Source organism: Fundulus heteroclitus, chromosome 3, assembly GCF_011125445.2.
Source record: "Fundulus heteroclitus isolate FHET01 chromosome 3, MU-UCD_Fhet_4.1, whole genome shotgun sequence".
Taxonomy (NCBI): domain Eukaryota; kingdom Metazoa; phylum Chordata; class Actinopteri; order Cyprinodontiformes; family Fundulidae; genus Fundulus; species Fundulus heteroclitus.
Genome location: NC_046363.1, coordinates 20,694,425 through 20,716,549, shown reverse-complemented (window position 1 = coordinate 20,716,549; position 22,125 = coordinate 20,694,425). Strand labels below are relative to the sequence as shown.

General features: G+C 39.1%; 1 protein-coding gene and 1 long non-coding RNA gene across 3 annotated transcripts; one reads left to right on the top strand and one right to left on the bottom strand.

The window, feature by feature from the left end:
* Positions 1–1,032: 1,032 nt before the first annotated feature.
* Positions 1,033–12,850, top strand: LOC105926318 (NF-kappa-B inhibitor delta). 2 transcript variants are annotated; one of them, XM_012862574.3, is made up of 12 exons: positions 1,033–1,182; positions 5,040–5,176; positions 5,269–5,302; positions 7,178–7,365; positions 7,454–7,635; positions 9,203–9,308; positions 9,399–9,545; positions 9,658–9,709; positions 9,914–10,068; positions 10,313–10,429; positions 10,566–10,730; positions 12,259–12,850. In XM_012862574.3, exons 1-12 carry the CDS (start codon positions 1,167–1,169, stop codon positions 12,328–12,330), a joined length of 1,371 nt encoding a protein of 456 aa, XP_012718028.2. In that variant the 5' UTR covers positions 1,033–1,166; the 3' UTR covers positions 12,331–12,850. The 2 variants fall into 2 exon arrangements, with proteins under 2 accessions (XP_012718028.2, XP_035988275.1); XM_036132382.1 differs by lacking the exons at positions 1,033–1,182; positions 5,040–5,176; positions 5,269–5,302 and having other exon boundaries at positions 6,160–7,365; positions 7,451–7,635.
* Positions 12,851–13,907: 1,057 nt separating this feature from the next.
* On the bottom strand, positions 13,908–14,576 carry LOC118560870. The gene is made up of 2 exons (XR_004929655.1): positions 14,376–14,576; positions 13,908–14,252 (listed from the first exon to the last, which is right to left on the bottom strand). It is a non-coding gene; the product is annotated as an uncharacterized LOC118560870 (long non-coding RNA).
* Between the last annotated feature and the right edge of the window lie 7,549 nt (positions 14,577–22,125).

The following is a 22,125-nucleotide window of genomic DNA, read 5'->3' as shown; positions in this document are numbered from 1 at the left end:
CAGGAGAGGTGTTTCTCAGAAAATATTCTGTCAAGCGATGAGACAAAAGTGGAAATTTTTTTGGCGTGAATCTCATCACATCTGGTGTAAAACCAACACCGGTGTGATGATCTGGGGCTGCCTCACTGCTTCGTTGCTTGAATCACTTGTTACAGACGATGAATCAATGGATTCTGCTCTCTAGCAGAAAAACCCTGAAGGGGTGAACATCCGGCCACCAGTCTGTCGCCTTAAGCACACAGATACTGGGGTAACACAGCAGCAGAAATGACCTACAACACACCGGCAGGCCCACGTCTGATTGGGTAGAATCAAAAACAACATAAAAACCTACAAAGAAAGAAGATTCAGGAATGGCTCAGTGAAAGTCTTTGATTATATTGAGATGCTGTAGTCTTACCTCAAGTAAAGCAGGCCACAAGAAAACCCCGCCTGGCTTACTTAAAGCAGTTTTGCAGAGAAGAGCGGACGAAACCTCAGCCACAGCGATGTAAAAATATCAATCACGAAAGCTGGATGTCAGCAGCTGGCGTGTACGCCATTCATTAGACTTATGACATAATTACAGTTTCACATTATGGTTACACACACTTCCTGTACAACCCTACCACCCCCAACACATTTAAAACAGGCAAGTATATCATAGCATTATGGCAGACACTTTTTTTAGATAAAAAACTATTAACTAATCTTTAAAAAAAAAAAAAATAAAAATATATATATATATATCTTGGTATATAACTATTAAAAAAATGTCTCTTATTCTTCGACAATATATATATATATATATATATATATATATATATATATATATATATATATATATATATATATATATTGATGTAACTTATTGTTGTTAGTTGTTAATATCGCGTTCTTCCTGTATTGACAGCGTGATTCCCGTCCGCTCTTGGGCTTCTCTGTAAGCGGCGCGACGTAGCGTTTCTCCTCTCCTCGCTTGGGCGACGACGCGGAGGCGAGCTGGGTTTCCCAGGGGGCGGGGCCACGCGGCGCCTACAAGCGGCAGCGGCTCCAAGTCAACAAAGCAGACTGGCTTCCTCGGCTCACCTGAACACATCTGTGTAGGAGCCCCCGTTTCTGAAGAGGCTGCTGACCGCGTGAACGGACCGACATACGGGGGGACACGGAGCACAACGGTTTCTGACATGCACTTTGATAAGTGTGAGTATGACTCCTGAGTTTGAATCCGGGTTTGTGTCAGCTGTTATCGGCTCTGTAGTGTCTGGTTTAGGTTGTTTGCACTTGATAACCAACTCTTGAGGCAGACGTCCTGTCATCGTAGAAATCAAAATGAAGTGGGGTTTTCAGACTTGTCCTGAATCAGACGTCTCATCATGTTATCATTTATTAGAGGTATAGTCTGTGGGCCTGTTAACCTTGTAATTTTGGATGCCTAATATAACGAGATATTGTTCCAAAAATTAAAAAATGTCTCTTATTCTTGTTCTTAGTCTCATTTACCTCAACAGAAACAGCTCTACTAACAGACAGAAATGTCATCCAAGGTGTTATTTCACATGACATCACTATTTGGGTGAATCCAAGAGTCCAGGCCCTGATTTTTGGGGAACCCCTGATGCACCTCCACCCCTGCTCGCATGTTCTCGCTTCCTCTTTTGATCAACGCCAAAGAAGCAAATCGTGTGACGTGACAGCAGCCGTCCGCTTTGCCTAAGCTTCTTTGTCCGTCTGTTTTCTTTTTCTTCCTTTTTTTTTTTTTTCTTCTTCCACTTCTTGCATGGGCGATCGCTTTACATGTATTTTGTTGCGTGTGCTTCGACCCAGAGTAAAAAAAAAAAAAAAAAAAAAAAGCCACAAAATGAGGAAACTGGTGATGCATGGCCTCTTTCTTGTCTCTCGGGATCGAGCCAAAAGAGAAAGGTCGTCGGAATCCCCAGCCCTCCTACGCACATGACTCAATGTCCAGGGGTTTCCACACGGCCCGATTTGAATTTAGCACAAACTGAGTGTGGCCTGCGGAGAAGTCGACTTCAGAGTATTTAGTCTGGGCCATCTATTAAAAGCCCTACCCTTGTTTCCTGTTTCTCTCGGCGTGAGGCGTTCAGCCACTTCTACATCTGGGGGGGGGAAACTCCTTTTAATGCATGCGCTCGTGGTTGTTTTGTACCTGCATCGTATCGTCAGTGAAAAGGCCAAAGGTTGCATTTTTGCCTTTAAAGATCAAATGAGTCAGCATTAAGTAACTTGTAGTAACACCTCCTGAACCTGAAAATGAAACTCTGCGGGATTGATCTGTTCTGACTGATGTCATTTCTGATCAAAGTGACCTTTAACAGGTGTCGGTTTACGGAGAACGGCACAGACGGGGGGGGGGGGGAATCTTGGTTTGCCCTGGACTAGATATTGGAGCAGCAGTAAAAAAAACAAAAAAACAAAAAACACATGTTTTTTTTGGAGATGAGACGAGGCAAGGCAACGCGAAACCAAAATAAACCCCCCTTAGCATGACGTTTCTATGTGTTGGTCTTCGGTGACACACACACACACGCGGGCTGGACGTAAACGCGTGTGCGTCTCAGACATGTAGGCACAACAGAAAACACAGGGCGAGCAACATGTGTTTGTAAAGTGTGACGCGCCTCTGACACACCAAAGGCAGGAAGATGCGGTTTGTGTAACGGAGCGGGACAGGAAGGTGTCACAGAAAAAGAGAGCTGTCAAATCCAGTGCTGTAGGTTTTCTGATGAATCTCTGTGTGTGTGTGTGTGTTTTTTTTTTTTGTTCCTAATGGAGGAGGCTCCGCGACAGTCTAGGCTTTGTACTTTGGGTTCCACAGACGGGGTGGAAATAGGGCCTTCGTTTTATCTTTCACGTGTGTTTGGGGGGGGGAAGCTTTTGAGGAAACGAACCTGTGCGGTTGGCTTGTTGTCGGCTGGAAACAGCAGATTTCTACTTTGCGGTGTTGTTTTCTTTTTCTGTTTTCACGCTTTTCCTTTACCTGTCGGGTGGAAATGAGCATCGGAAGGGGAAAGCGTGAGCATCAAAATAGAAAAGAAAAGGAAGAAGAATAGGTGTTTAGGTGTTTAGGTGTGGGAAAAAGGAGACAAAAAAAATCCCCCCCCCCCACCCCCCAAAAAAGAGCTCAGAAGCACAGAGAGTATCAACAGTGTTTAAAGTAAAAAAGAAAGATATATGTAACATCTATTAAAATAAAACTAAGAGGATTAAGTTTAATAATGAAAAATAAAATAAGACTTTATCTATGTTTTTGACTATTTTTGCTCTTTATAATTACAGTAAGAAGACAATCTCTGAAGTTCCCTGTTTGTCTCCATTAGTGGATGTATTTATTGTTTTAAGTGCTGATAATTACTAAACTGCATTCATCCATGAGTTTTCGACAGAAAGCCAAACAGTCTATAGTGCAAGTACTACTGTATATTCTATTGGATTTTATCCTCAAACCAATTGCACTAGATGTTAACGGTCTCATGTTTGTTGAAAAGATTTCAACTTCAGATGTTTGACTTTCTGAGCAAACAAAATACCTGAAAATCATATTTTTGTCTGGACGTTTCATATACATTTCAGAGTTTAAAGCTCAAGCAATTAGCGGTGGATTAACCAAAAAACAAACAAAATCTCCAAATTGTGAGATCACGTTACTTACAGTTCTTTCAAAAAGTAGGCCCAGCCTTCGAGATTTGTCTTTTTTTTTTTTTTTTTTTAATAAATAGTAAGCAGATCAAGTTTTTATTAAGTCCTGCCTAAAGATGAAAGCAATAAACTCAAGTAAATGAAAAGACCCACATTTTTCTTTTTTTGGTAGTCATTTCCTTTATCTAAATATTAATTTCCAAGGGAGTATTAGTAGGTAGACCCCTACATTTTCTACACTTTTAGAATCTATGGTTCCAGATTTGGTTACATTGGTGATCACCTCCATGGAAAAGTAGAGACGGAACAAGACCTATTTAAAACTCTTGTGTCTAGAACTTGCTTTTCACTTTGCTTCTGGAAAGTGTGTGGTGTCATCTGAAAAAAAGAAGCTTTTTTTTTTGGATTTGTGAACAAAACAACAAAGATTTATGACAAATGGGCAAAGATGAAACCAAACTAACAAGAACACAAACTACAAAAATAGAGTTACTTTTCCTGCTAAAGCGCAGTCAGTCAATTAGCTGTAAAAGCTGAAGTGAAGCGAAAATCCTTTCGTTTAAATTGCAAAAATGGACAAAAAACATAAAATTGTTCACTTTTCACAAGAAACCTGCATAAAACTCTTAAATCTAAGCAGACATTACGGTTGAGACTGATTCGTCTGATGTTTAAAGAATACAAAGAATACCAGTAGCTGACATAGTAGATAAAGCCGTGGAGCTGACCTTTTAAAGGCAACAGTGGGAAACCGCAGTGTTTAATCTGGTGTTAAAACGAGGAAATTACAAAAGCTCAAGAAATCCTTTAGAGATTTTTTTTAATCTTCATCATGTTGATTAAGGATTTGAGGACTATATAGCTTCAGTGTCCTATAGTGTCTAAAATGTGGACACAGCAACAAGGTAAAACAAATGATGAGCTTCGGGGAAGGTCAGTTCAGGTCACCAACAGTTTAATGCAGAACGACTCTTCCTTTTCAAGCCGTGAAGCAGTTTGCCTGATGGCAGCAGCTGAAAGAGTCAAAGGACAGGAAAGCCACATTCCCTTCACCGACTGCGAAACAGATCCTGGACAGTAACCCCAAAAGTTACATTTCAGAATCTGCTGTTAGCTCTCAGTACAGTAGTCGTCTCTGTGCGTGGTTGCATTCTGGCAGAAAGAAATTTGCATAGAGGGAAGAGTAATTTTCTGATGAGAACACGTGAATAGAACTACTCTGTAAACATCATAAGTTTTTTTGAAATTACTGACTCATCCCACATTTCGGCATTGGACATTTAATTTTTGCCAGTGTGGTTTCCCCCCTGGTATAGTGATCAGTCGGTAACGTGGTTGAGAACGCCCTGAATCAGATCATGAAAATCTAATTCTTTCTGTTTTTTTTTTTTCTTTTCCAGCACCAAAAGAGAAGGCATATTGCACCCAGCCCACAGTAAAGAAACTTCTGGAGCAGAAGAGAAGACGGGAGACGTCAGCTGTGCTTCCCCCCTGCTCTGCTGCCAGTACAAGTCCAATTCCTCCGACTACCGTTGCAGTAAGCTAGCACACCGATGGACGCAAAGTCTCACCACATTTCTATCGGTCGTCTAATCATTTTTCCTTTTTGATTTCTGCTGCGTCTACCAGGAGCTGTCTTCATCAGAATCATTTACGCTTACAGGTAACATCACCAAATGGACATACTTTATTAGTGATTGGCAAATAAAACATGATAAAGATATTGAAACCTTTCTCATAAAGGAAACATATTCTGTGGAATTCAAAAGAAAAATAAAAGAAATCTGTTATAGGAGAAAAACGTAAATGCTGCAACAACCGGGCGCCATAATTCTGGACACCTTTAAAGTAATACTACTACACAATAACAGCATACGATCTTCTTCGGTTGGACTTTATATGCACATCAGCTCTTGACCTGGAAGTGTTTGCCCACTTTACCTCGCCAAAGTTCTCCGAATTGCAACTCTTGTTTACAACTGTCTTTAGAAGACCTTAAAGGTATACCGAAGTTTTGCTGATTTGGATACATGCTTTACCCATAGCGAGGTTGAAAAACCCAACCACTCTTCTTCATATAACTTTCACATAACTTTCTGCCAAAAACTTGAAGGTTTTTGGGTCAAAACTCACCGTTAATGATTTCAGCTTTACTTAATCTCCTTCTCCATCTGAAGAAATGTAACCCCACAGTATGATGGTGCCACCACTATGCTTCACTGTGGACATGGCGCCCTTCTGGTTATGCTCAGTGTTGTTATGTTGCAAACCTGACTTCAGAAATTTGGCCAAAAAGTCTGACTCAGTGTGTATCAGAGCGTAACCCCGGGGGTTCCACTGAATGTGGAAGCACCAATCTGGCTTGCCTCTAGTCAGTCAGATTGGTTCCACCCGCTGAATTGAGGGGGCATTTCTCAGGCGTCCCAGATGTGCCGGCGCTTGCAGCTTCTCTAAAATATGCAGCGGGTCTATTTTTGCTGCTCACCGCAGCGTCTACAAGTCAGTCTGGAGCACAGCGGATGGTTCAGGCTGGAAATCAGTTGATGAAAAGTTAAGTGGATCCGGTCAGGTTTACAAGTAAAAGACTACATGTGCAGACTTTGGATCACATTTTACTCTGAAACATCAATACATCATTACCTGAGGCTCCAGCAGCAAGCCACCAGAGGATCTCACTTGAGCCTACAAGTAGACTACCATCACGTGATGACGCAAACCTTGTGTGATCCGAGTCCACTGTACCAACACTCCCAGCGGAATAGCATGCCTGGCAGAAAGCATGGTGCAACCGCACCACTTCAACATTCAGTGGAACCCCGGGGTCAGGCATCCTCCCAGAAGGATTTGGGATATTTTATCCTTGCCTTGATGCTTTTATTTGTCATAAAAAGGCTTCTGTCTTGCAACCCTACTGCTTAGTCAAGATATATGAAGAATACAGGAGATAGGTGTTACATGCAGCACACTGCCAGCACTTGTTGGAAATGCTTCATTGTTGCTGTCATCCTCTTGGCAGCTTCCTTATGACTGTTTTGTTGTTGTTTTTTGTTAACTTATCATGACTGATGCGTTTTTTAATAGAGATTCTTTTTAATACTTTGGATGTTCTCTTCAAATCACTTTAGTTAAATAATGCAGATTGTCAGGAAAATCCTACTCGGTCAACTGAATTTAATTTCCGGTTTAGATTCACTAGAATTGACGTCAAGCAGGATCTCAACGAGACAGAAAGCTGAAACTGAATCAAACAATAATTTAACAAAAGCATTAGTTTGAGGGTTTGTACACTTTTTAATGTTTTTCCTGCAAAAAAAATCTGTGTTACTCAGTTGAAAGGTACATAACATATAGCGAGTTAAGATTTTATTTTTTTTGATAAACTAAAACCTGAAAGCTGTTAGCACTTTTTTAGCTTTGATGCATGCAGTGGGGGTTCTTGTGTGAATGGCGCTCTGGCTGAGCCTTTCCCTCATTTAGGAATTGTATGAAGTGCACAATAAAAGTTGTAATGACATGTTGACTTGTGTTTCCTTTCTAGGTGGAGCAATAAGCTACCCAGACATGCCAGTGAGCTTTCAGCCATGGGCCTCAGGCCTTGAATCTACGCACAGTTACTACAGCAATGCTCCAGGACCCAGTTACGATTCACCTTACCTCCCAGTGCAACAGGAATACAGCACGCAGCAGCAGGTTTCAATATTTGAGAGCTCAATATCTCCATCATATGTAAGAGAAATGTTCTTATTGTGGTATTTCTAATTTTATTAAACTACTTGAAGGTAGTAGTGGCTAACATTTGAGCTTTTTCCAGCAGGACTGCTCTGTGGCGGTTACAGAACAAAGTATGGCGTCAAGCTGGCCCCACTTAGGTCCGAGTCAGAACACACAGCATATTTATTGCTCTCCGATGGATTCCTTAAAGCTGGATGAGGCAAGGAGTCTGCTTCGTAGGATGGACTACAGCAGAGCCACTTGTCAAGATGAAGACGGTGACACGTGAGTGCTTATAGATGCCTTCTTGTATGCAATTCTGTTACAAAGGGGTTATATTCGGCCTAGCAAATTTGTACTAGCCCCCCCCCCCCCCCCACACACACACACACACACACACACAAACACACACACACATTTTCTTGGCCCGAAATATTCACATGTCAGGGTTAAATAGTTTAACAAGCAAACAAAAAATAAATAAAATAAAAATGTTAGAATGGCAACATCTTGAGGAAATATTCCCCTAACCAAATTTTGTGAATTATCAGAGACGCTAAATATTCTTTCCTTGCCCTCATGAGTTATATGTTTTGTACAGGAAATTATATGGAAAATAGAAAGAGTTACAAAAACCAGAGACAACACAGTGGTGGTTCTAACGAAATGTGCATAAGACCATTTTTATATTTCATGCTTCTCTTTCTACACTTTATTAATATCTCTATTAAGAGGTCTTTACAATGGATATTTTGATCTACTTTAAACAAAGAATGTGCAATTAACTAAAACGTTGTCCCTCTTGACCAACGAACGAGCATCTGTCCTTTCAAAAGTGAGGAGTTGGCTCAGAGATTGATAGCAAAACACAGAATTTCAGACATAAGTTGAGAGAAAAAAAAAGAGCTGGATATGTACAGGTTACACGTCAGCCTGGCTGGCCTTAGCAGTCAGACGTTATCCTGTTTTGCTATTTACCATCGTCCATCCTAAAAATCAATCCCTGAAAACCAGCCAAGCTAAGGTTTTCATTTTTCATAGCTAATTTTATGCTATGACACTATTTGGGGGCTCGTCCGTGATTCTTCACATGCTTTCTACACCCAGGCGTTACTGCATATTTGAGATAGTTCAAAAGAAGCGTGTAGTGCGTCCTCCACAATCACCTTTTCATCAGTAAACACTTCAGCTTGGTTTGGTGTGAAACAAAGGAAACTTTTATGCAAAAGAACCTCAAACCTATTGTTAAACATGGTGGAGGATATGTATGTTTCTTGGGGAACCCTGTTCAATTGCATATAATCAACTATTTGAAATACCAGGATGTTTTGGATTCCGAACTGATAGCCTTTGCTTAACAGCATTAAATGGGTTTTCATTGGCTCTTTTACCAGCTTAAAGACCCAAAACGTATAGACAGATCAACACAGAAATTGTTCACCATTATGAAATTAAAACCTGGACTTGTCTGAATAGTTTCAGTTTAAAATATTGCTACCGAAATGAAAGCTAAGTTTATCTTAAAGCATATTTCCACATCCATAAATAAAGTATGTAGGTAGCATGGAGGATGCTCTACCCCTTCTATCAGGATTACAGCTGATTGTGAACTATTTATTTGCTACAGTGGAGTTTTGTTCTAAATTGTGAGATGAAATTAAGAACCACATTTGCAACGTAGTAGTTTTTACAGTAATTCGAAAAAAAAACAAAACCTAAATGAGTCATCCACTTGTGCTAAGTGATCAGTGTCAGATAAGATTGAACAAACATGTTCAACACAGATAAGTGATCAAATGGAATAGCTGTGGGTATGAATGCAGTTACTCAAGTAATTCCTTTTGTTGCACAGCATCCTGCACATCTACACAGCCAAAGGACTCAGGGAGTATGCCATTGCTGCTGCAGAGAGGCTCAGGGAAGTAGGGGGGCTTGATGCCAAGGAACACAAAGGAAAGGTATGACTTAAACTCTAAAACACTCAACATAAACAACTTATTTTGGCTTTGTTTAAGGAGTATAATTGGATGCTAAATGTGTTTATGCAGACTGCTCTACTGGTGGCGGTGACTGCCAACCAGCCAGAGATTGTGCAGGATCTTCTGTCATTAGGGGCAGACATAAACGCCTGTGACTTTAAAGGTCAAACTGCCCTTCACTTGGCTGCTCACTATGGATTCCCAGCCGTTCTGCAGGTAAAGGAACACCAGTGTTGGATTAATTTTTTTTTTTAATGAACCCCCAAAAAAACATACTCAAAATTAAGTTTTTGAGCATTGCTCATCTGTGATTTCTTTTTTTCGACAGGCGATTCTGTCAGGCAGACCTAATGTCAACCTGGAAGCCCGCAATTTTGAAGGTGATTTACACCGTTTTTTTTTTGTTTTTGTTTTTTTTTATGAAAATTTGCAAATATCACTCTTGTTAACCCAATGATCAACTGATGTCTTCACTTTGTATTTTGAAAAGTACGAAGTGAAGACAATTGAATCGTCTTGTTACTGAAAAGTGCTACATAAATAAACTTGCCTTGCCTTATATACGTTTTTCTTCTCGGACTTAGGCATGACTCCCCTACACTGTGCAGCCATTTCTCACAGTGTCACCATGAAAGCGTCTGCAGCCGCGCCGGCGGACGTCGGTCTTCAGGCCAAAGCTGATGAGAAGCTCTCGTGTGTCCAGATGCTGCTCATTGCAGGGGCATCCCTTCTCAGCCAGGTGCGATTGCTCAGCAGCTATAGACACATTAAATATGTCAAACTATGAACTGTTAGAGAACATGCACGGGGAAGTGCTGTGTTTTCATCAAACCAACATGACGTCATCCTCCCCCTATACGCTCTCTTTTGGGTTTCTGTTTGTTTTTGTTTTTTTCTTTCTGTCTACTTTGACTCTCAAATTGCGTTGTAGGGCTGGTGGTTTCATATTTTCTCTCCCTCACTTCCCATTATCCAAATTACAGGAAATCAAAAGTAACAAGACAGTGCTGCACTTGGCTGTGAAGGAGGGGAACATTAAACTGGTGGACTACTTGCTGGGGATTTGCCTGCAAAACATGAAAGACTTTGTTAATATGAAAGTGAGTCCCACACTGACCTGAAAGTCAGAACTGTATTCTCGGAATGACTCTGTGCACGAGTTCACAGTGTGTCGCTTGTGAAAATTGCATTCACTGAATTGCCTGAGTCATGCCTTATGAACGCCTCTTGTGACAGGCTCACGGTCACACGGCTTTACACATGGCGGCGGGACTCCACGGCAACCCGAACCAGGAGAAGATCCTGCAGCTGCTGCTGGACCGAGGGGCCGATCCCAGCATCCGCAACCTGGAGAACGACCAGCCAGCTCACCTGCTGCAGAGCGGCCCGCAAGGAGAACGGGTATGCGGTCAATCATTTTCTATTGTTAGAACTAGCAAATATTGTATTTACTGTAACTAGTAAATACTAGTAAATATGTTTACTGGACACCATGACAGCTGACAACCAAAAGATCTTCCTGTGTGAAACAGCCACTGAGAATGGAAGATGTAAAGCTTGTCCTGCCAGAAGTACTAATTAGCATTTCTTTACGTTTTATATGTGGCAGCCATATTGTAGATGGAGCTCCTTAGCGAGCTGACTTTTCCAGTTGCAATACAGAGAGCAAAAGTCCTGGGTGTCCTATTAGATAGTTAGCCATCATCTAACAGTACTTTCTTATGTTGCTGTTTCTTTTTGTTTCATCTAGTTTCTATATTAGTAATTTCTAAATGAGTTACAGCATCACAAAGACAATGACAATTTGTAAACATGTAAAATTGGCAGACGGGATTAATACCTAACACTATATTAGGATTTCAAAACAGGAAAATCTGTATACAATTCTTACCAAAACAGTTGACTGTATTAGAAAATCCATCCAAACAAAATGCAAAGGGGGCTTTTTTGTCATAAACATGGAAAATATTTCCCACTTTACAATAATGCTGCTTTTGAAAATGTGTTAATGTAAATGATTCAGTCAGACGCGTGATTGTTTCCTTAAGACAATAACTTAGCAGCTTTGCTATTCTACAATGGCAAACTATATACACGCACACACACACACACACATATATATATATATATATATATATATATATATATACACACATACACATATATATATATATATATATATATATATATATATATATATATATATATATATATATATGCTCATTTGAAGTTTTCAACTGATTATTAATCCTACAGTGTAGTAACTTATTCAGAAAGGGTTAATTTTATAAACTCTACATAACAAAAAGGTGAATATTGGAAAAATATGATAAAATCATGGCTCACAGTTTGTCAGAGTTTTGCTTGCGCAATCTCTTCCCCTTACCTAATGCACTAGAACAGCGTATTAATGGTTATCGCTTGAGAAAACCTGATTTTAATAATTATTGGTCATAAATAAAGGAACCTTTATTGTAAAGTTGCTCCACAACATCAACAACAACAAAAGAAATCTAGCAGTCGACACTATTCTGTGAGCTTTTACAGAGCCTGACGTTTAAACTAGGCATTCAGTGTAAATAACAACCCAATGCAAACGTGACGACAGGTAAAAGGTTCATAAAACAGCATTCATCTTAAGTTTTGTGACATTTTTGAGGCTGGATCTGCTTTGAGATGGCAGACATCTGCTTTGGTCTTGGCCCCTATCGGACTATCCGTTATCTTAAACCTTGGGGCAATCTAATCTGCATTTATATTAAATAAATACCCCAGGAGTGTTATTAACTGTAGGTAAAATAACCGTTTTTTTTTAATCATTTAGGCAGAACATAATTTCGAAAAATCCTAAACTTTCCCTTCAAACATTGCTGCTTTTTTCTGAGGTAATCCAATCTCACTGAGTTTTCCTTTTTTCTTCCCCCCACAGCTCAAGTTCATGTTGAAGAGACGAAGCAGTTCCCGTTCTGGCAGGACCAGAAATAATTTAGACCACTTGTAATCCCGATTTGGTGGGATGAAGAGTCTTTAAGGTGACTCCTCTGTTGAGAAGGAGAAAGACTTTTCTGTGTTTTTTGGGAGTCTGACCTACAAGTTAATTGAAAAAAAAAAAGATTTGACTACATTAGATATTCTTGTTTGATAAATTATGCTTACTATTTATTGCCCATAAAGCAATATGGTAAAATTGATCTTTTAGGGCAATGGAATCAATTAAACCGGTTCTTGGCAAAACATTTTTACAAAATCTACAAAATGAAAAAGGCTTGTTTTTTTCATTTTGTAAACAACATTATATGGCAAAAAAGCAGAGATGCCTCTCTGAAGCATGGAGTGGTAATGATTTCCTTGATAGGTTCGTCTCCCAAGTCAAAGTTGATTTCTGTGAAATCGTGAGTAAAATCTCTGGGACCATGTCCCTGAAACTCCTACTGACTCTTGTTAAAAATCCCTCACTTATAAAGGTATCATAATGATACTCTGAGCAGTGGTTTTGAGATCGACAAGCACGTGTCTTCTTCTGTTCAGAACATTTGTTTTTTTCAAAGGAAAAAAAATAAAAAGCCTATTTAAGGGTTTGTTTTTTTGTATACATCATACATATGTGTGTGACGCTGCGTGCAATTTTTTTTTCTTTGTGGAAAAAGGAACTTTACTGTGTAAAACTTAAGAAATCCTGACAACGAATGTTACTTCTATTTTCTCAGGCAGACAGGCGAGTCATCGGCGTGACAAACTGTCTGATTCACTGTACATTTTACCCATGAGTCACGAGTAAAAGTACAATAACACTGTTTCCATCAGATTGTTTTGATGGCTGAGGGCAGACTCTGAACAGTCCCATTTACATTTGGTGTGGCAGATATGAGAAGGGTGGAAAACACACCATCCCACCATAAGAGATTTGTCAGGCAGTAATCTGTGCTTGCAGTGAAAGAGTATTTATTTTTCTTTTTTACCGCCCTACCTGTACCGATATGATGATGATACTGACACCTAATCGCAAATGAGATGACGGTCATTCAGTCTGTCACTTGTGTGTCATCTTTGACATTTCTTAAAAGCACAAAGAAAAAGATCAGTCTCCCCACATGATTAACTTCATTCCAAGCAACTCCTGACTAAGATTACTGTAAGACAGTAGGCAAATAAAGTACTATAAGCAATTACACAATCTTCATTCAAAAGCAGCCAATGCTTATTTTGGTATTAAGCAGAATTACAAATTCTATTTTAAATTTTTCACTGCCTAAATCTGACTTTTTCCCCCTTGCTTATACATATATATATATATATATATATATATATATATATATATATATATATATATATATATATATATATATATAGTTTTCTTTTTAATGAAAATCAGGTTTAACATCTGAGGCATTACAGAATGATTATGATAGTTATGCTTAGTGTTTCTATTTATTGTGTTGTTAAGCTATTTTCTCTGTCTTCTCTCTGAAACGATCGTGGAAGGGTGAACAGAAAAAAAAAAAGAAATGTCAGAAAACCTTTCGTCACTTTTGACCAACGCGTGCAAGCAGTTACAGTGATGCAAACTGGACAAATGTATGATTTGTGATCATGCTGCCGATTTTAATTGTTCAACAGAAATAAAACATATTCAAGACAAAACATGTTTGCTTCGTTGGTTTTGTTTAAAGCGGACTCTCGTGGATGGGGTCGTTTCAATCAGAGGATGTTTACCAAATTGAATGGGAAGTATAGGGATCGGGAGAAGACGTGCTGGATGACCCAGTTTATTAACCATCCCGCTGGCAGAGGTATACTATATTTGCCAAAAAGACCTTGCAAGGAAACAGCCCATATGTTTGTATTTGCCCGCAGGGCTCCTGTGACGCCACACTTCCTTTTCAGGCATTGGCTGCATTTTCTATACAGCTGGAGGAGGAGGAACTGCAACAGACAGAGAGAGAGAGATAAAAAAAAAATCAGACAGATTGACAGTGAGAGAGCTTTTACTGTTGCTTTTAAACACAAAGTGGCTGTAAACAGTCCGGCTGAGCGTAAATGACTCACCTTCTGTCTTTGGAATCTGGGTACCAGATGAGCTGGAGCTGTTTTCAGAGGCAAATATGGAAATAAAACACATGATTATACACCATATATGATTTCTGTTTATTTACCCTTTTCATGCCGAGAGGTCACTACAGCAGACTAGAGGTTCAAAAAGAAAAAGGAAAACTAAAATTCTCATATTTAGGGGGTGGGAGTTGGGGGGCGGGGGGGGGGGGGGGGGGGGGGGGGGGTGTATGGTGATGGTTTGTTGTGCATTCAAGTGACTTGTTTAGACACCAAACGCTGCCACCTATTGGCCAATCAGTATAGCTTCGAAGCGGCATGGTAGAAATGCCAGACAACAATGTCAACTGAGCAGGAAATAGCTCGCTAAACCAAAGTATAACACCCTTACAGTTAAAAAAAATATAAACAGTGTGTTGACAACAGCCATTAATTACTGAGCGTTAATATATTTGTTAAACTATTTCATTAAAGTACTGATTTCACGTTGGAAGGAAATGCTACCTTGACAGAAGTGACTTTTTTGAAGTAAAGACGTTTTCTGGGTATGAAACCCTATAACTTACAGTTTTATTTTGCGTAGCACAGCAATATCATTTTAAAGATTAACTTTGTAAGTTACAGTTGGTGTTCTTTTATTTTGTGAAGTAAAGCATTTAGCTTTACTTGAAGTATGTGTCTCATTAAGATTTTTCTATCGATCATTGAGAATATAAATAATTTCCCACTTGAAATTTTTTTAATGAGAACAGATGAAACAGTTTTTCGCCTCCAAAATTGAAGTCTTCTTAATGTTTATCAAAAAAAAAAAAAATCTTCTTAGTTGAATGAAAATAATTTAAAATAGAGATCTATTGGGGTTAACAGTTCTAGGATTAAGTGTAGAGGCAGGCATAGCTGATATCTAAAGATCGAATGTGGATGATGATGTTGACGGGGGCCTATGAAGAAGAGAGGCTGAAGAAGATGACGATCTGTCCTCCAAGAGAACCCAAGGATGAAATAAAGCAAAATATGACATATCTGGTTGATCAGAGAGAACCGGTTTCCATCCTTGTTTTTGTGCTCCTTAGTTGTATGAACAGACTGCTGTAATTAGGTTTAACTATCCTCAGCTTCGGCCATTGCTCTTCTTTATGAGTTTAACTCTTCATGAGCAATATTTGACAGAAAACCTGTACTTTGTGGCTGGACTTCAGTGTTTATGTTTTTTATTATAGAGGTTTTAGTGTTTGTTTTAACATCAACCCGCCAAGGGTTACAGATGTAAATTAGCGCTCTGTAAAATCTGCCACGTCTACACCAGTAAGCAATGTTCCAATTAATAAGCGAGAAACATATTTTTCTTTTTAAGTAGAGCAATGCAAAATATCTTTGTGTTGTTTTTTTTTAGATATGTTTATGGTGGTCTGAAGCTGTTTTTCTTTTCATTACGGTGAACAAAAAGAAAGCGATTAAATAGAGCTTGTTGGTATGTTGGTGTAACGACAATATTTTTACATGACTGTATATTCTTCTTCGGGTACTCTGCTTTCCTCCCAGAGACCCAAAAACATGACTTTTAGGTTAATCGTTCGCTTCAATTTGCTATTAGGTGTGTGTGTGAATGGTTGTCTGTCCTCTCTCTTAGTGCTGGACGGTATAGAAAAAAAACCTATACTGATAAAATAGAAATTGTATTGATCAATATCGATAATTATCAACAAATTCAAAATACAGATTTGAAGTGCAGCCCTGACCATTTTATGCTGTTGCTTAGCGACCTATTTTTAGATACAGCACACACAAACACTGAATTCAAACTCAACCCTCTATTCAACCAACTTTTTACCAAAACTGCAAGTGTAAAAAAAAGAAAAGAACGTGTGCTCATTGAAGTTTTTGAAGGGGGCGGAGCTTGGTTCCTGGGTCTGTGTTTGCGATTGGTTGGGATGATGTAATGACTGTAATATTTTTTTACCCTTTTTTCCTATCATTGATACACATCTATTGATTGATATATAATGTTTCTCTCTCTCTCTCTCTCTCTCTCCCCCCCCAGGATAAACCTTGCTACCTCCCATTTCACATTTTTAAAGTCTGCACACAGTGTTGTCTCCTTCAGTCTGAAAACAGCACATTTCTAAGAAATAATTCACATGTTTTTGTTCATGCCTAAAGATGACTGAGGGTGGGAAAAGAATCCCGAGTGAGGTCATCGTAATTCATGCATGAAAAAAAGGGTTGAATCACAGTACAACATAGTCAAACATAGTCAAACAGAGTGAAAACTGTGGCAACAACCTAACCTTTGATTTGTCATAGTGCACATCTTGTTGAAGCCACAGCGTTCCGTTTTGAGGTGCTTAAAAATTTGCGAACACTGAAAGGATATGTTTTTTATTTTAAAATGTGGCTTTAAGCATCGAACTTTCACTCCGTTACTAAAAATAGACTCAGTCTGATTCGAATCAATGACATTAAAAGAAGAATACTGGCACATTTATCTAGTAACATGACTAATCCAGATGTGAGTGGCATGAGCATGAGATCAACCGCCCCCCAATTTGTATTAAAAGAAATACAAAAGTTAGCCTTGTTCTTGTTCAGTAAAAGCTTAACCTGAATGTTTTCACTGTCTTCTGATCAGGAGAATATTTCCCTAAAAGCACAAAAGAGTAAAATCGGGATGTGGTCGGATTTCCTGACATTATTTGTACAATTTTTTTTTTTAATCTTTCTTAAATACTGCTGTTGGACTGAGGTCCCTGACTTTCCAAAAACATTACGGTAATTCTTGTTTTTTACCCAACAGACTCATGTCCAGTTGTCCAATGGTTTAACTCAGAACCAATTGTTTAATCAATGAGGGGAAACAGCCCCGGTGAAGTGAAACATGCCAAACTAAGCGACTTTTTTCAACCATGTTTCACAGCTGGAATTTTTGTGCTGAAGCTTAATATTTTCTTCCTTAGAAAAAGCCCCTTCTCGTTTCATCAAACCGAGTCCTGTTTAACTGTAATCACTTCTATCACGCGCAGTGATCTCAGAGTAAACTACAGTCCTAAATCTCTTCAACACTTGCGCTGTCTGAATGTGGTTTTGTGAAGTCCCAAATCTTTATAAAACAGATCTGAAACCATTTTTCATCCAGATGAGCTAATTTTACCTTCAGATCACCCTCTATTGCTTGTGCTGCGTTCTGTTTGCCTCGGAACTCGAAACTAACAAATCGCAGATTACATCATCTCTGCCATTTCTTCCAGTTTCCCTCTTGTCGTACAATAGGAAAAAAATCATGGACGCTCGCACATAAGCCCTCTTTAAACTTACGAATGAGCCTCGGAATGCATTTCTTATTAGAAAACCTTTGTCTTTTTTACAAGCCCAGCTGTTAAACTGAACCTGAAACGATGAACGACATTAGGCAGCGACTCTTCATTCCTCGTTTAGCCACTATGGCTACTGTTGTTGAATCTACGCCATGTTTTGCGCATATAAACAGTGCTGAAACATCTTACGCACACTGAAACTGAATGTTAAATAATCGAGAACTGCTGAAGACAGTCAAAGATCGAAGTTTTACTCAATGCTGCTGCGAGTGGCAGCCAACCGTGAACGCTGAAGTCAGGTATGGTCCTATTGTACCGACTTTCCAACTCGAAATTCCGACTTTAGGGACCATTCCATTGGACATTTCCGACTTGCAGGTTGGAAATTCCGACCGTCCGAATGGAACGCAGAAATATTATCTCAGTTACTGTAATTAAAACACTGGATAATGTTTTTCCGATAAGTGAAAAAAGACATATAATACACATCACCTTCGACATTCAAATAATCTATAAAATCAAATAGAGTCATGAGTTATGTTTATTACATTGTATGAACTCTTAGGGATGCCAATTGTTGGGATTTTGCGAAGATGTCTCAATTTAAATGTTTAATTTAATTATTATATGTATAAATGTATACTATAATAATGGAGTTTTTTTCCAAGTTAATACATTTTCTCAAAAGAAATTCAGGACAGTTCAAACACTTTCAGTGGGAGATTATATTTGCCTTTTAGATACACCAAGGGTGTTTTTTTTTTAAAAAAAACAACATATTTTTCATGTACATGTTTTGAAATCTGATGATATTTCAGGCTCATTAATGCAGAAACCTTAAAAGTTTTCAAACTTTTAAGCACCATGAGAGTAGACCAATGTGCCAAGTTCTTGCGCTTCTCACACAGCAGCTCTTGTCTTTTGTCCTGTTTTGCCATTCAAGCAACATGCGATCAGCTGAGAGTAGATCTTTCCGCAATCACTACCAACACACAAGGAGTATCATTTTAGAATAAATATGTTTAAAAAAAGCCTTACAGACCAGGCGCTGAGTTGGAAAGTACAAGAAAGCATTTAAAATATGCGGTTTAGCACTCAAGGCTGTTCATGAACTCGTTGTGTGTTGAATTAACCTGCCAAAAATCAAGAGGTCACGTTTTCAATTCAAGTGCAGGATTTCATAGAGGAGTGGCATCCAAGGGGGCAGGGAGGAAAACGGCAGAATAGCACAACTACATTCAGTTTTTAAAATAACAAAAAGTATTTCATAGAACAATTTATTCATTTTTTACCGCAGTTATTATGTAGCCAATACAGTTTCATTCAAACGACATGCACGGGCAGACCATTCGCTAAATCTAACTCAGTTCTTACTTGGATGAGGATTTTACACATTTTGTGAATTTTTTGCCTGGTTGAGGAATGATAGATAAGTTACAGAAGTATGGATCTTATATATATTTACTAAAGTATCAGTATTATTGACATTGTGGGGGGAAAAAAAGTCTAAACTTACTCAGGGCTATTAAAATGCCGGAGACAAACATGACGACAGCAAGGATGACTCCTGTAGTCCGCAGCGTCTCATAATCTACGGGGGACAAAACGACAGGTGAGTAAGCCAAACCATATTGCAAAAACTCTGCAAAAACTCTGCTGTACAGCGCCTCCAAGGGGTGTAAAAGTATACCCCTCTAACTTTCCCATGTTATTTATAGAACAACCACAAACTTAAATACTTAAACTAACATATTTTATGTGGATTTATATTATGGACCAATTTTAATTTGTGCATGAAATATTAGCTTAAACACTTAAACTAATATATTTTATTTGGATTTATATTACAAACCAATTTAAATTTGTACATAAAATAATTTAAAATTAAACCGCTATACCAAGGGTGTGTTTTTCTTCCTAAAATAAATAAATAAATAAAATTGTACATGTTTGGTATACCCCTCTAACTTTCCCATGTTATTTATAGGAACCACAAACTTAAATACTTAAACTAATATATTTTATGTGGATTTATATTATGGACCAATTTAAATGTGTGCATATTTTGAAAGCATAATGAAAAGAATACACAGTTTTGAACTACTTTTACTGCTAAAAATCTGAAAGGAGTGTCATTGCATTTGCACTTTGATACTCCTAAATAAAATCTGGATGTCACCAGCCAACTTTTGATGGAAATGCAACGTTTCTCTTGGTAGGATTTGCACCGTTTTGCATATCTAGGCACTGACATATCTGTCCAATCTTCTTTGCGAAATAGCTAAACTTCAGTAAGATTGTAGAGGAGAGCCTCTACAGAAATCTGATTTCAAGGCATGCAGGAGATTCTCAGTTGTGCATAGCTTCACATTTTGGTCTGGACTTTGACTGGACCACTCTTACCCATGAATATGCTTTAATCTAAACCATTCTAGTGTTGCTCTGGCTGTATGTTTTTGTTCATCGGCCTGCTGGAAGACAAACCTCTACCCAGTTGTCAAATCCTCCAAAGCTTTCTTCTAGTTTTGCCCTTTACTTTATCTCCAAACATTTACCCATCAACTCTGACCAACTTCCCTCTCCCTGCTGAGTTAAAGTATCCACAAAGCGTGATGCTGCCGCCACCACAATTAAAGCACGTAAAGTTGTTGCACAACCTAACCCTGCTTTGGATCTCTTCATAGTTGCATCCCTACCTCATTGGGTCTCTACAGAAGACAACTGCTTTTGATTGATTTTATTTATGATTTTCAGATTAAATGGGGACTGAATATCTATGCATGCCAGGATTTTCCATTTTTTTTACTTCATTGATTACATTTTGTTAAATATTACATTTTTATTAACCCTCCCCCAAGCATGACGCTGCCACCACCATGTTTTGGCATGGGGGTGACGTGCTCTCAGCCTTTCCACCTGTTGGCCAAAAGCATCCAGTTTTGTTCTCATCTGACCACATCACCTTCTTCTAGGTCTGTCCTGTGCTGTATTGATGCTCCCCTTGCCTGCAGTTTTGCTGGTCGGCCGTGTCTTGTGAAGTTTCTACACTCTTTCCATTGAGATTATATAAAAACCTATTATATTGTTTCAAAAGAAAACAACTTTAATCTTTCAAACGACTGCATTCCTTACCAGTCTGCTGTGTTCCTGGGTCTTCGCGATGCCTTTTGTTCACTTATGTTCTCTGACAAACCTTTATGGGATTTACTGAACCGCTTTATTTATACTCATTGCAGTGGATTCTCTACCTTACTCTGTGCAGGTCTATCATGTAAAACCCGTAGAGAATAAATAACGTTTGTGGTGTTAGTAAGGAGCTGGACTTGGTTGAGATCTTACCATAATGAAAGTCACTTTGGTCTGGAAACACTGATTCTGTAAGAGAAAGATTCTCATCATTTACAAAGCAAGAAAAGCTCATTTCAGGGGGAGCATTTTAAAAGCTGTGCTGAGACTGAGTGGGGTCCTCTCTTCTGCGCCCCACGCCTGCAGGCTTGGCTTCAACACACTTCAGGAGATTTTTTTTTTTTCCTTCTCTCGCCCTGCACAGAAAGGCACTCAATGCGGCATCTTCACTCAGCAGAAAAAAAAAGGGTTGCAAGGCAGCAGCAGCAGCAGCACGGAAAGAAGGTGGGAAAGGAGGGGGTGAGAGCTTGAACAGAAACAAGTTGTCTTTTCCACCGCAATCTAAAATGTCCACTTTTTTTCCTTTTACTTTGCAGCAGGAATCCAAATGTGTTGGAGGCTGGAGACTCCATCGCATTGGGGTTTAGTTGACTGGATGTCAATAATGCAGCTTAGCTGAACTCTCTGTCCCAAATGTTTGAGTTGGCAAATTATATTCATCACCACAGCTTTCGCTCAGCCACAAAACTGCCCTGTTTTACAGAAGTGCTACAAAACTGGCCTTCCCAGCCCGGTAGTTTTCTCCAGAATTTCCTTTATTGTGACACCGATCCAAGCACCAGCACTATAAAAAGCTTACATTAGCTGAACAAGACTCCAAATATAAATATGGGGATCAAACCAACCAAAATTACATTTTCCTCATTTTGATCCAAAAATAACTTTGAGAACTAAAATGTTACAGACATAAGTAAAAAGGAACAAACCCGAGGTGGCCATGGCTGCGCTGCAAAGATGCTGAAGAGCTTTGTCTCCTCTTGGAAATTTTGCAAGTTGCTGGGTTGCACTCACAGCCTGGGAATGGATGGAGAAACTGGGCAGTGCAGCAGGCAGAACAGCTTAGTGTGCCTGCATTGTACAAGCTCAGCGGGGCTCCCTCTGGCGGTTAAAGCGAGTCACTGCATGCATCTTTATTCGCAGCGACTGGTGCAATCGGGGGGCAATCCCAATAGTGATAAACCTTAGAGGCAGCATACTAAATGGGATGGTGAGGGATGGTGATGCTGGGCCAGCCCAAAGTAGAAAAAAAA